Source organism: Sarcophilus harrisii, chromosome 3 (genome assembly GCF_902635505.1).
Source record: "Sarcophilus harrisii chromosome 3, mSarHar1.11, whole genome shotgun sequence".
NCBI classification, from domain to species: Eukaryota; Metazoa; Chordata; class Mammalia; order Dasyuromorphia; family Dasyuridae; genus Sarcophilus; species Sarcophilus harrisii.
In genome coordinates, this window is record NC_045428.1 from 503,759,874 (window position 1) to 503,775,492 (window position 15,619).

A 15,619-nucleotide genomic window follows, 5' to 3' on the forward strand; every position below is an offset into this window, starting at 1 on the left:
CATAAATAATACAAAGCTTCATAAATGTTAGATGAATTAATTTAGTTCTTTTATTTCCAATCCATACTTTGAATCTGGCATATATCCACTGTCAGATGTTCTTTCTGGTTAAACCCTCAACCTCCTGATCCATGTTATTAAAATGACAAATTCTTTCCTTAAATCAGACTCTTAATTTATCACTATTATAAATTTATATTTTTAAAATAGTTTTCTTACTTTCATTAATATTTTTTCTTACATGTAAAAAAAATTTTAACATTCATTTTAAAAAATTTGAGTTGCATATTCTCTCCCTCCCATTCATTCCCCATTCTTAAGATTTGATATAGGTTATACATATGAAATCATGCAAAACATTTTCCCATATTAGACATGTGAAAAAAAGACACACACCTCCCCTCCAAACCCACAAAACATGAAAAAATAAAGTTTAAAAAGTACTTTATTAGTTCTTTCTCTTGATGAGGATAGTTTTTCATCATTAAGTAATGGTTTTCTTTCAAAGGAAGTTTCCTGACATGATGACTGAATTGGTTATTGCACAAGAGTGTATGTGACTTCTTGAGTTGGATTCTAAATATCTACTCTGTATGTTGGTATCCTGGAATACCAAGCACTCAAAGCCTCATTTCAGTGATTGTAAGGATTAAAATTGTACCATCTGACCTGGCCATCCTCAGCAACAAGATCAACTAAATCATTTCCAATGGAGCAGTAATGAACTGAACTAGCTATGCCCAGAAAAAAAACTCTGGGAGATGACTAAAAACCATTACATTGAATTCCCAATCCCTATATTTATGCCCACCTGCATTTTTGATTTCCTTCACAAGCTAATTGTACAATATTTCAGAGTCTGATTCTTTTTGTACAGCAAGATAATGGTTTGGTCATGTATACTTATTGTGTATCTAATTTATATTTTAATATATTTAGCATCTACTGGTCATCCTGCCATCTGGGGGAGGGGGGTGGGGAGTAAGAGGTGAAAAATTGGAACAAGAGGTTTGGCAATTGTTAATGCTGTAAAGTTACCCATGCATATAACCTGTAAATAAAAGGCTATTAAATAAAAAAAAATTGTACCATCTATAATAAAATAGATTGAGACAGAATTCTGAGTCAATGGTACTTTATTAAAGGGTCCATGGTCCCCTCCAATGAAGTGTACCTCAGATTTTCTTCATGATCTGAGAGGCCTTCCAGGGCCCTATTTTTAAAAGGCTAGATGTGCAGTCATTCTGAAACAGCTATACGAAATACAGAATAATTCCACTGATTGACATGTGACATATAAGCTAAAATAAGCAAAATAATATATCAGCAGGGTAACATGGACAAACTTCTTAATCTGGGCAGGAGGAAATGGTACAAGCTATCATGGTCAGCGACCTAAGTGGTCATAAGATGATCATGTGCTCCTATTGGACAAGGGATTGGTTGGAGGTACAAAATATTTTGGGGAACTTTCTACATAGATGTCATCTCCATCACTCTGACTTTGGTCACCATGACAAGGGAAAATAAGAGTGAAGGGCTGTTAGCTAAACAAGTGAACTTAGAATCTGTAGTTCACAGCTTTGGAGCCATATATATAGAACTTTAAGTTCTATTTGATTACCAAATTAATTATTCAAAATGAAATTCTGTCAAATCTGTCAAATTGATTAATACTGATTGGAACATAATAGGGATCCAAAATGAATTATTTCTTATGTCACTTAGCCAATTCTTAGCTTTAGATTAGACAGCAGGTGAAAAGCACTGATTAAGTAAGGGAAGGCTATCTACCCAACAGATATTGCCAAAACAAGACACCAAACAGATACTACCACAGTAGTCTATAAACAGGAATTCTTTTTCTGCTCATGGCCCCTTTTCATTGGAGAAATTTTTTATGTGATGTTAGATATATAAGTATATAGAAAAAGTATACAAATCAAACATTTACTGACAATAAATCATGAAGAAATTTATTTCAAAATAATTCTTTGGTATACATATAATTTTACCATTTACTAAAGACAAAAGCAAGTTTGCATATTAATAAGATGGATGTGCTTGTTTATTTCTTTTTCTTTTTCTTATTTATTTATCACCAGTCACCAGACTGGAATGAGGGTGAGAAGGTGTTGATGGCACCCAAAAAGTTAAGAACTCTTGAGACAAAAGACCGGAATTAAATTTTACTTGTGATACTTTGTAGCTATAAGCAAATCATCATTAAACCTTTCTTTATCTTACTTTTGTCATCTGTAAAATAGGAAAATAATACCTGTAGTCTGAACTACCAGAACTATTGAAGTTCTCTGAAGGAGACATTGCATGTAAAGCAATTTTCAAACCAACCTACAAATGTCAACTACTGTTATTTATTGTTGTTGTTAACTAACTCTTTTCATCTTTTTTTTTTTTATTGTTTAGATAAAAACAGTTCTGGGACAAATGGATATCCTTCTATTATTCTGTAATGTTTCACATTCTGAAGAGCATCATACAGGTAGATGAAATAACTGTTTTTTATAATTTGAAGTGTTAGAATTTAAGAATTTTCTATTTTCTTTTTTTTAATGTAGAGAGTTTTCATTATCTTTGTTAATATCTGTATGATTCTTCTAAACTAGTTCCATGAATTTGAGTCTGTGTAGTTCAGGCTGTTTGAAGGGCTTAGAACTAGAGACTTGTAGGAAACCTAGTTTCACTGAAACCCCACTATGTTCTCTGCAGTGTGTCTGGAGCTGGCAGTTCTTTTGCCAGCATTTGGACCAACCATTACTTGAAGCATGAACCACTCATTACTTACTGCATGAAGGGACTCTCCTTAGTGAATTCCTTTATTTGAACTCCTTCAGTGATCAGAGGCTCACTACTACATGAGACAGGCTCCTCTTGTTGCACAGCTCTAACTACTGAAGCTTGCTTCTCTTATATGGAGTGGAAAGCTACTTCTTGTGTTCTCAAACCATAGAATTTTTGACTTGTAGAACATCAGAATAGTTCTACACCTTCTACTTCAAAGAGTGTGCTTACTTTGAAAACCTTAAGGGCCTCTAAAAATGTGAACAATTGTTGTAATTACTATATTAAAGTCATGGGATTATATGGTACAATGGAGAGAGCATCAATTTGGAGGCAGAAGGCTTGGGTTAGAATGTTGGTTCTCTTTTCTTGTATTTCAATCTGGGGAAACCCCTTTCCTCTAGAGGGTGGACTTTGGTTTTCCTATATGTAAAATGATATGGTTAGACTTGATAAGTCCTATGATCCTTTTAAACTCCATATTCAATGATTTAATCAAAGCACCTTTCCAATGTAGGAACTCCTGATGGGGGTCATCTCACCTCTTCTTGAACATGTGCAGTGGCAGGGAGCTCACTGCTTAATAAATTAGACTTTCATTTTGGACAGATTCTTTTTCTTCATGAGTGACAGAAGCAGCAGGTGAGTAGGTTATAGAAAGTGATGGGGTTGGAGGAGGGAGAAAAAAAGGAGAAAAGCTTTCTAGATTATGTTTTGTGATCTTCAGGAACTTGTTCAAGGATGTTGGGTATGGATTTCAACTATTTTCTCTTCAACCTTGAGAATAGAGATAAAAATATCTCTAGTCAATCAATAAGTCTGGGTTCTTTGCTGCTGGAGAAACATAGATTGTTCAGGGGAAATAACCTGCAGTTGGAATTAGAGGAGATGGTTGGAATGACCTCTCTGCTACTAACCACTGCCCCATGGGACCAGGTAACAAGCTATTTCCTTCTCTGGATCTTAGCATCTTTAATTGCAAAGTAAGAGGATTGGAACAGGTCAGAACTATAACTGGAGAAGAAGAAAGAGGGTGTGGCTCCAGAGGCAGCTACTAGCGCAATGGATAACGCACTAGACTTTGAGTCAGAAAACTCAAGAGTTCAAATCTAGCCTTAAACACTTAGTAGTTTTCTTACCCTGGGTCAATCACTTAACTTTTGTCTACCCCAGTTTTTTCAACTGTAAAAGGAGAATAATAAGAGTACATATCTCTCAGGATTGTTGTATAAAGGGCTCTGAAAATCTTAAAAGTGCTATGTAAATGATAATAATAATAATTATTATTATTATTAGAGCAGTGAAATTTAGAGGATGTGATCAGCTATGCAGTTTTAGTTACCAAACTTTGTACTTAATTAGCAGTAACTATTACTGCTAATAGGTAATACTGCTAATAATAATTGGAGATAGGAACCTTCCAGATGGGGCTTAAAGAAGGATGGAGGTTTGAAGGTTTTAGGGGGACTGTGAATTTTGTAGATATAAAAATCTTCCATTAAGTAAACTTCCTTTATTAAAGTAGATTGATGTGCATTCCACAACTTATAGTCTTAATGAGTTATTCAGGGGGTGCTGAAAGGATAATTAGTTATTTGTCTGTGGTCCCATAGCCTGCATATTTGAGAGATCAGTTCTTTGCTCATTATTTGACACAATTTTTCTGTGAATTATTATTATAAAGATCACTGTGGTCCATGCCTCTTAAGTGGAACAGATATCTCCAAGAACTGAGTAGCTTTGATGGTTAAAAAGTGAAGTCCATGCAGAATGTAGATCCAGGTATGATTGTCTAGAGGTTAACCTGGGAAAGAACATTTTCTGGGGTCAGTGCCAATATCAGTAGGCTGTCTCCTTTTGTCCTAGAGATAAAATCAGCCCTTCCGGAATGCTTGGAGATCAGTCTGCGTACTGTAATTCATACTTTGGGGAGTAGATTGGAGCAGCTGATGTAATAGACCAAGCACTGGATGAGAGGTCAGAAGACCTGGATTCTGGACGCAGCGCCACATTTGACTTTCTCTGTGGCTTGGACTAGTCTTATTATTTGTCTGTATGTAGTTCAGTTTCCTTATGAGTCAAATTTGCTAATAATTTCTACCCTCTCCCCACTCACAAGAGCTGTTGTGAAACACAAATGAAGTATTGAAATATCCCATAATTGTAGAATCTCACGTTTGGAAGAAAGATTAGAGGTCTCATCTTAAAATCTCAATCCAATGGACATTCTAACAGCCTCGCAAATGACTCATCTTCCTTTGTTTCAGGATCTCCAGTGCTGGAGAGCTCCCTATCTCAGGGAAGCATTCCTGCCCATTCCATCATTGGAAACCTTTAATCTCATGTCTAAAGCTAAGATATTTTTTGTTCTTTTGAGCTGAAATCTGCCTTCAGAGGACTCAGCCATCTGTCCCATTGCTCTTGATTCTGCCCTTTGAGGCCAAGTAGAATAAAACTAGTTCCTCTTTCATATGACAACCTATCAAATATTTGCAGACAATGATCTTATCCCCCTTACTATATTATACAAAGAAGATTTTGTTTGTAGCCAAGGTTCCAGCTAACATTAGGATAGCTGTAGGCATACAGTTGGCAATTGGACCTGAGGAATTCTTTAAGGTGATCTGTGAATCACTTATGTGTGACTGTATTCTACTGAAGATATATCAGTCAGAATAATGGACATAGGTAGGGATAGCCATTTGGCTCTGAAGCTTTTAAATGACCATAAGGATTTAGTTTTTATTTTTTATTGAACTCAGCTGAAAGTATGTTAAAATAATCCTAACCTCTGAAGTAGATCTCCCTGGTGCAACATGGGAAAAAATGGTATAATTAATGATTTTTATATCACTTTTCAGGTTTCTAAAGCATTTACAATAACTATCAGGCAGATAGAGCTAACATTATTAACCCCATTTTACTGTTGAGAAATCTAAGGTTCAGAGAATTCTCTGGAGTCACACAGCAACTAATTATTTGAATCAAGACTTAAATAATTATTTGAATTAAGACTGCTCTCAGTGCAAAGCCAGTATTTTGTTCCTCTTACAAAATCAGAATCATAAAATTTTAAAGTTTGAAGACATCTCAGAGGCTCACCAATCCAATTTGTTTCTCTATCCAACTTAATGGCCAGATCTGGTAATTTCCATCTATAACCCCTACTACTGGGAATGCTGAGACCAGTGGATGATGGGAGCTTGGGATTCTGAGCAAGAGGGGACAAAAAGATATCTACTGGGTGTCTGACTTAAGTCTGGCACTGTTACTGTGAGTCCTTGGGAGTGGGCAAGGCCATCAGGTTGCTTAAGCAAAGATGAACCACCCAACTTGGAAATGGAGCAGGTCAGAGTTTATATACCACTTAGCAGTGGGGTCAGGCCTGTGGATGGCTGCTCTACTTCCAACCTGCGTGAAATAGGGAGACTTGGTCAAAAAAATGTCAAGTCTTCTAACTTCCTCTGCAGAGGAAGGAATCTGCCATCAATTAAAGTAGTCCTTTCTACTTGTTAGAGACCACACAATCATTAGGACACGTCAGAATAGCTGGATTTGATTGAGTCCTGCCTGCTATGTTTTTCTAAATACTCTATCTACTATGCTAGCCAGATAGCTCCTAGCAAACCATTCATTTCTCTGAGTCTCTGTTAAATGCAGATGATAGCACTTATATTGAAATCAAAGAAAGAGGAAAAAGACTCATAAGTACCAAAACATTTCTAGTAGCTATTTTTGTAGTGGGGAAAGAACTAGAAAACACGGATGTTCATTTCTTGGGGAATAGCTGAACAAGTTATTGTTTATTAATGTTACAGAATATTATTGTGCATAAAAAAAATGACAAAAAGGTCAGCTTCAGAGAAACCTGGAAGAACTTGTATGGACTGATGCATTGTTGTGAATAGATCCTAGAGAACAATTTATGCAATAACATTATAAAGGAAATCAACTAAAGAAATACTTAAGGGTGCTGATCAATGACATGACTGATTGTGAATTTCAAAGGACCAGTAATAAATCATTGTATCAAATCCTCACAGTGAGGATGAATTCAACATGACATGATTTCAGGCATGGCCAACATAGGGGTTTATTTTACTTGACTATATGTATATTTGCTAAAAGGATATTATTGGTTTTTTCTTTCATTTTAATATGGGACTAAAGGAATATGGGAAGGCTTACCATAGTTACCAAAATGCAAATAAAAAATAAAAAAGTAAGAAAAGAAGATCAGAAAAGCATTTAAAAAAATATTTGGAGTGCTCTGTCCATTATATCACTTAGCTAACTCTATATTCATAGAACATGGGACATCACAACTAGAAAGATTTTAAAATAAGAATATTAAAATTTAGAGCTGGTAATGACCTTGGACTATACAACATCAGAGCTGAAAAGAGTCTTAGGACATAAAGTTCCAGAATTCGGGTTATAGAATGCCAGAATTGGAAGGAACTTTAAAAATAGACTGTGAGAATAAAGGGGAAGAGAAGAACCTTAGAATACAGAATATCAGAATTGGGAGGGATCTTAGAACATAGAATTTTAGAATGATCAGGAACTGCAGAGATCATCTAGTCTTTCTTCTTCATTTTAAAGCTAAGTAAAGTAACAAGCAGAAATAAATAATTTGCCCAGATTCTTGAACATAGGCAAGTCAGGCAGCCATTTAGGTGTAACATCTATGGTTGTGATTGAGGTAAATGAGAGACATTGAAAAATATGATTTTTTAAAGAAATAATTCCTTGTATCTTTAACACTAGAAGTTTCTGCTCTCCATGGTTTATAGCTATGTGCTTTGTGGGAAGTCAACTGGCCCATATCTGAGTGGAGACTCAAAGCCTTTGATGGACAGTGATATTATATGGAGGAGGTAGACTTGAATGGATGGGTAAGATTTGGATGGGTAGGGAGTTGAGAATTTGAACTGTAGCCATGTCAGCATTAGTCATCAGTACAAACCCTTTGGAATGGAAATACTGGAGAAGGGAAGTTGTGTTTTCTCCACATATAGTAGGTTTTTTTTGCCCTCCTTGACCATATCTCATCCCATAGAGTTACTGTGGAAAGAACATCATCCTTTCAATGCTTTGAGGCACCATATTGGGAATGGATAGAGAGATAGAAACAACTTAGTTCCTGATCTCAAGAAGCTCACAAGCAAAGGTAGGATGCAATATTTTTATTTAAAAAGCATGATGTAAGTTAGACTGTGGTTAAGGGGAAGGAGAGACCCAATGTAACACATGGTAAATCTGAGATCTGAACTCAGGTTCTGTTTCTTAAGTTTAGTGCTTCAAATTCAGGAGTTCACCCCTCCCCCTCACTGCTTCCAAGTGATCTCTGGGTTTAACAGTCCCTGCATTTAATCTGATTTCATTTACTGTTTTGTGTTGCTTTCATTTACATCATTGTAGTAATTGTATATATTCTCCTCCCAGCTCTACTTACTTTGCTTTGAATAAGTTCCTACAAATCTTCTCACGTTTCTCTAAATTTCTCATGAATATTCACATATATTCACATATGATAGTTTGTTCCACTATTCCTCAATTGATGGGCAATCATTTTACTTTCAATCTTTTGCTACCACTAAAATTCCATTATTAACATTTTGGTATATATGAGACCTTTCATGTTGTCTGTGACTTCCTTGGAGTTCATGCCCAGTAGTGGAATCTCTGAGCCAAAGGATATGAATAACTTAGGGACTTTACTCACATAATTAATTCCTTTGGGGTCTGTTGATGACTGATTCTGATGTTTGGGTGGGGGGGGGGTGCTGGAAGAAGGGGATCTCTTGCTGCAGCCCAGGCGAGGAGCAGCTATGGACAAGATCCTGGAAGCTGTGATGCTATCAACCTATCCTATCAATGTGAAGCAAGGGCTGGCACGGCGAGTGATCGAGGCAGCGAAGCAACCCATGGACAGTGCTCAGTGCTGGGCCATGCTGGAGCTGTCCACCAAGCTCTTCCTGGTGGGTGACACAAAGTTCAAGAGGGAGATTGGACAGGAGGTCCTGGAGGTCTATGGCCGATACCACCTAGAGGCCTTTGTGGAGTTCTTTAATGCCCATTTCCTCCTGACTCTGCTGCAGGAGGGCTACGGGACCCCGGGCCACCCCAGCCCCTATGTACTGGATTATGTCCAGTTGGGGCTGCAGTTCATCCCTGAAGGACCTCCAGCTGAAGGTGTCTTTGCCTTGCTCCGCCTGGAAGTCCTGAGAAAGGTGTGCGAACGGCCAGGCCCCAGGCAATGTGCCAAGGTGGCTCGTCTCCTGAGCCAGTACCCACGCTGCATTCCAGATGGCAGACATCGGCTGCTCTTCTGCCAGCAGCTGGTCCGCTGCATTGGACAGTTCCAGTGTCTGGCAGAGGGGGAGGAGGGCATTGTGGAATTCTTGAGCCATGTGAATCAAGTGAGCGGGCTCTTGCCTAAAATTTGGAGTGCTCAAGCCTCATCCATCCTGCTGTCCCTGAAAGAGCTGTTTGCCATTATCTCCTCCACAGGTACTAAGGGCTGGGAGGATTTGTGGGGAGGGGGTTGGTCAGTGGGTACAGGAAGACGTGTCTTTGGGTAGGTGTCTCAACATTAAATATATACTGGAGAATGTCAGAGCTACAGAGGACCTCTCTAGTCTAACTTCCTTCCATTTTGTTATTTTATAGCTATAGAAATGAAGGGGCAGGGAAGTGTGGAACTTCTTTTCCCAAGTTCTCAGAGTTTGCTTGTCCTGGGACTAGGATCCTCATTTCTTAACTAGGGTCTGGGCTCTTTTTATACCATCACTCACAAGTAGACAAATGCAACCCTGCTCACACTTCCCCACACATGTGCATGGAGGAGTACATGTGCTTTTGTGGGCCATCACAAGTGTCTGAGATTATTCTTGGTGAGGGGAATAATGGTCCAGAATGGTTATTTCATTGGCATGGGGAATTTCTAGTGTAGAAACTCCTTCCACCAATCAATGCATGTTGGCAAATATCTGTAATCAATCAGTTAATAAGCACTTAACTAAATGCCAACTGTGTATCAGGCACAGTACACAAAGAAAGGCAAAAACAGTCTCTGCCTTAAGGAACTCATGGTCTAATGAGGGAGATGCATGTAAATAAACCTGACAAGATGGAAAGTAGGCCTCCTGAGGAAGGTAAGGATTGTCTGGGGCACTGAGAAGTTAGGACATGGATTCAGAGCTAGTATGGGTCACACTTGAATCCAGGCCTTTCTGATTCAAGGCTACTTCATCAAGTTCTTTCTCTTGAAAGTCACATAGATATGTGTAAATATATTGAGTACTCGTATATATGTAAAGACACATATGTGTGTGAATGCCATATATAAAATATGAAATTCTTTATAACCTCTCCTCTGAGTGGATGGACCCAAGGCAAATCAGGTTATTTTCTGAGCTTTAGTTTCTTCTCATTTATTCTATTGATTTCCCCACTCCACATTTTATAGATGTATCATTCTCCCTATTAGCCCACAAAATCATGGAGACCAAGGACCACACCATTTTTTATCCCCAACATCAAACACAAGGGCTTGTGCTTCATGAGTATTTGTCCCTTACTAAAATTCCAAAGCTGCTGGGAGGGGTTCTCTTACTGACTACCAGGCTAGTACTCTTTCAGATAGAATCCTCCTCTCATTCTGTGTCTGCTCCCATCTCACAGAAACCAAGCGTTGTCCTGGCAGGAGAATAGAAGGATGATGACTTGGATGTCAGGCAGTTAAATCCTATTCCTGCCACCTACTAGCTTATGATCCTAGGCAAGCCTCTGTTCTTTTACAAACACTGTTTTCTCATCAGGAATATGATAGAGGGACAGGCAGACAGATATTTAATAAGCCTTTACTATGTGATAGACATGGTATTAAGTACTGGGAATAAAAATAAAAGAGAAAAACAATCATTACCCTCAAGAAGCTTACATTCTAATGGACCAAGGCAACACATAAAGAGAGCTTGAAAGGAGAAAGGATGCTTGGAGACGTGGTTTGGAGGTAATTGGGAAGTGATATAGAAGTGTGGATTGAGGCGAAAGATCCCCTATTTAAACTCAGGGTGGTTCCAGGAATGGGATCTAAGTTTCTTCTGGGGAAGGAGTGGGGAGCAGGTGACATGTTTGGAAAGTGACCTGTATGACAATCCTTTCTCTGTCTGACTCATAGCTTATTGTGAGGGAAGAATGCTTAATAAGCTTTAAAGCAGTGGTCTCCAATGTTATCATTCCTGACAGAGTAGGGCAGAGCCCAGTTAAATTATTCAGACAGTAAAGCTTCTGACCTCAGCTCTCCTGTATTGTGGGAGGCTCATGAAAAAGGATTCAAGGTCTGACCTGTCCCCATGGCTATCTGGTCAGTGTCTGCTATTCATGGCACATCCAGTGTGACATGGACCTAGAGGGACCCATGTGTAGGCAAAGCGTAGATATAACATCTATATACCCATGCAGTACATGCAGATTAAATGCCACGTGTATACATACACACGTTACACAATCCACTCAAGTCAAGTTATGTCAGCCAACCTTTATTGTTTAATATATACCAATATTGTGATAATCACCAGAGAAAAAAGGGCAAATACACAGATAAACACACACATATAAATTCAGCAGATATATGCAAAACATAAATCTGTACAAACAGACATATATGCAAGCATACATATAAATACTAAATTTCCTGCCTCAAGGAATAGCAGCCCTTTCTGTGTCTGTATATGCAATGTGTGTGTGTGTGTGTGTGTGTGTGTGTGTGTTCACTGGAGAGACACATCATCATAAAGCATTTTCTTATGCTAGACCACTTTCACAGTCCAGTTCTCCATCATCTACCTGCCTGAGGTTTGCTTTCTCTGCAGAGACAGAGTGGTAGGTGGGTAGAATACTGCACTTAGAGTCAGGAAAATGAGTTTTAATTTTACTAGCTCAGATTCCTCATCTGTAAAATGGGGATAATAATAGTACCTATCTCCTTTGATGGTCATGTGGACCAAATAAGATAACCCACGTAAAGTGCTTTTGCAGCCTTAAAGCATCATATAAATGCTAGCTATTACTGTTTTTATTATTTGGAGGTAAAGCTTTTCTTTGGTTCTCTCCCTGGAAGGCCAGTTTAAAATCCTTCAAACATCTTCAAGCTATTCCCCAACCACATCCTCTGTTCACCAGGATCTAGAAGATAAATGTTAGTATATGAGTAAGTGGTACACTTCATGGTTCAGTGCTGTGTGAGCTTCATCTATCAAGTTAGATTAGATGACCACAAATATTCCCTTCAGCTGACATTCTATGCCCTGGGCCCCTTCTAGCTCTGACAATCTGTGTTCTAAGGCTCTTCCTTGCTCCGACATTCTCTGTTCTAAGGTCCCTCTCAGCCCTCACATTCACCTTTAAACTCTACTTTTCAATGACCCTGATTAAGCCCTGTTGGTACATGTGACTTCAGCCTAGTTGGTGGGGAGGAGATGGGGAGATGTTGGGTTTGTAGCCTAGATCCACTTGGGGTGGAGGCTGCTGTACATGCTAGGTACCCTTTAATACAGTTAACTAAGCATTTAGCAAGTCAAGGAGGTAAGTAAGTAGGTATTGCTTGGGAGGCATTTGTTGAATTAGGGAAGAAGGATCTAAAGACAGGGAGGGAGAAGAGTTTATATTCCTTCTTCCCTCTTTCCTGTCATTGGGGAGCAGAGACGGGCTGGGGTCCGGGGGCTGGGTGGATGTGTCGGTCACATTAAGTTCTGGTTGCTGCTTTGTTCTCCAGAGGAGCAGGAACCTCCCTCCAATGCCTTGGCCAGCGTTGTCCAGTATGTGCCTCTGGAGCTTATGGATGGGGTGATCAGGAACCTCACCAATGACGACAGCATCTCAGATGCCCAGATGATGACCGCTATTAGCAGGTAGGAAACCACAGCAGGGAAGAGGGAGCTGCTTTAACAGCCCCGAGTTACAGAGAGGGCTTTCTGAGTTTTGGTAGGAGTTGGGGGTGGGGACAGCAGGGGGGATGGGGCAAAGACAAACAGGAAGCAGAGTTGGGGCTACTTGCATTCAGGAGAACCCAAGTATTAGTCACAGCTCTATTACTTAGTGATTGAATAACTTTGGGCAAATCACTTTTTCTGTCTAAAACTGAGTTTCCCCTTCTGTAAAATGAGTCAATATCAGTTGATCCTTAAGTTATCTTTTGGCACTAACATTTTTGGAGTCCATATTTCTATTTTGCCTCTCTGGTATGAGGCCAGTGTGTGATAATGGGATTTTTCACAGGCCCGTGCATATTTATCAAGATTCTGATGAAGTTTGGGTTTCTCCTGCTTTCTCTGAAGCCCTCCTAAAATAGAATAGACTGCTTCATTTAGTAGTGAGACTATCATTTCTCAAGGTCTTCAAGCAGAAGACTATTTATCAGGGATAGTATAAAAATTTTTTTGGATATGAGTTAAACTAGATGTTTTCTAAGCTCTGTGATTCTAGACAAGAGTATTAGGCCTTTTCTGATTCCTCGTTTCCATCCCCATCTCAATTATTCTTTAGAGCCTTCTTTTCTCTAGGTTAATGAGATTGTGATATTTGTCATTGCAAGCACATAGGCTTGGGTTTAAAGCCTAAAAAACTCCATCCTCAAAGATTTTTGTAATTCCTTCCTGAGACAGTTTTCTAAGCTGCCAATAGGAATAGCTGGATGCCAAGCTTCTTGCATAGAAATAGAACTTGAATCAATCTTCCTTTATAACATGATTAATCTGGAAATCTGTTTATAATGATCATATTTTTAGAACCTATATCAGACTGCTTGCTACCTTGGGAAGGGGAGGAAGAAAGAAATATGAAACTCAAAACCTTTTAATTGGTGAATGTTGAAAACTATCTTTATGTGTTATTGGAAAAAATATTATTAAGTGGGAAAAATAAATAAATAAAATTTTCAAAAGAACCTGAATCAAAGACTATATATTGTGATTTTCTATGAAATGACTTGCTTATTATGGATAGTCACTGATGATTCACCTTTGCATAATATATTCAAAGTGAAAAAATATGTATAGTAGAATTTTTTATAATAGTTGTTTTCCAAATACATACAAAAATAGTCATTCACCTTTGCAAAAGCTTGTGTTCCAAAAATTTTCTCCTTCCCTTTCTCTACCTTCCCCCCTCCCCAGATAGCAAGCAATCTTTTATAGGTTAAACACATGCAATTTACAGTAGAATTTGAATTTTAAAAAACCCATTAAGGTATAGTATGATACTTTTCTCATTAAACTTCAGTTATTAGTCAATCCTTAATTTCTCCTATTTTAAAGAAAATCTGTTGACTTTCCCTCTCACTAATAATTCTTACACAGCTTCTTAATACTTGACACTTAGCTTTTATTCTGTTGCTGACCATGTGCCCTAAAACTTATTTCTGACGGTTTTCTATTAAGAACAAGAAATAATCTCTCCTTATTCTGTTCTCTGTATTTTTCCTCTTTCATGAGCTGAACAGAAAGATCGAATAATGGCCATAATACATATATTGCAATTAGAACAATAAAGAGAAGAAAACATAATTCCTGGGTAATGATGACAGACAAATTTATGAAATGTTCAATATTTTTAAAACTTGGTGTCCATGGGGCTTTTATTTTCTCCCTTTTGATCTCCTTGGGGTGTGGGTTTTATGGTGGGAGTATTGAGTCAGCCACTTTTTCTTGCACATTTCTAAATTATTTCCCAGAATGATTAGACCAATTCACAGCTCTACTAACAGTAAAGTCTTCCCATAACCACCCACCCCATCCCCATTAATATGACTGTTGTCATTTTTTCTTTGATAATTTGCCAAGTGAGGCAAAACCTCAGAATTGTTTTCATTTGCATTTCTCTTATGATCAGTGACTTATTTGGATCATTTTAAAAAATATGGTCATAGCTCACTTGAAGTTCTTTTGAAAACTGATTCATATCCTTTGATTATCTTCTGGAGAACATCTTGTCTTAAATATTTTTGTTGATTCCATCTTTGATATCAGACTTTTATCAGTAACATCTGATACTGAATTGTGTTTTTTCTCTACTTGATTTCTTTTTTAAATTTTAGCTGCATTGATTTGATTCATACAAACATCTTTTGACTTTATGTCATCAGAACTATATTTTGTGATCTCCTCTCTTTGTTTGGTTTGAAATTCTTCCTGTAGCCATATTTTGAAAGATACTTTTTTTTTTACTAGTATCTTTTATATTTCTATGAGGCACCATGATATAGTGGTTAGAGAGCTGACCTCAGGGTCAGGTACCACCTCTGTGAAAACCTAATTAAATCATTTCACCTCTATATGGCTCAGTTCCCTAATCTATAAAATGGGAATAATAATAGCACCTACTTCCCAGAGTTGTTGTGATGAGGATTAAATGAGATGGAGGGAGGATTCACTTCTGTTGGGAATGAGAGTAAAGATAGCAATTTAATTATATAACATTTGATCCTTATAAACCAAAGTTGTGGATACTCCAGATATTATTATCTCTATTACACACACACAAATACACACACATAGAGAGAGAAGATATTATTTTCTCTATAAAATAGAGAAGAAAACAGAAGATGAGAGAGTTTATGACTTACTTATGGTAACACAGGTAGTGAGTCTTGGTCAGTTGTATGTCCAACTCCTGACTTCTTTCTATTGCACCACAGAACCAAAGCAGGATTTTCATGAGATAGTTTTACATATATATGTAGAGATAGAGGAAATAGGGAATGATATAAGCAAAAGCAGGTCAGGATGTCTTTGGGGAATAGCAAATAGTC

General features: G+C 37.9%; 1 protein-coding gene and 1 non-coding gene across 2 annotated transcripts in view; both read left to right on the forward strand.

The window, feature by feature from the left end:
• USP35 (ubiquitin specific peptidase 35) overlaps window positions 1-15,619 on the forward strand; it is a 79,485-nt gene that overhangs the window by 17,552 nt on the left and 46,314 nt on the right. Inside the window, exons 2-6 of the mRNA XM_003764615.3 lie at window positions 2,428-2,503; window positions 3,320-3,444; window positions 7,865-7,975; window positions 8,599-9,318; window positions 12,587-12,722. Coding sequence (XP_003764663.1) covers window positions 8,637-9,318; window positions 12,587-12,722 — 818 coding nt within the window. The 5' untranslated portion in view covers window positions 2,428-2,503; window positions 3,320-3,444; window positions 7,865-7,975; window positions 8,599-8,636. The remainder of the gene's footprint in view (window positions 1-2,427; window positions 2,504-3,319; window positions 3,445-7,864; window positions 7,976-8,598; window positions 9,319-12,586; window positions 12,723-15,619) is intronic.
• On the forward strand, window positions 14,321-14,423 carry LOC111719858. The gene has a single exon (XR_002769804.1). It is a non-coding gene; the product is annotated as a U6 spliceosomal RNA (small nuclear RNA).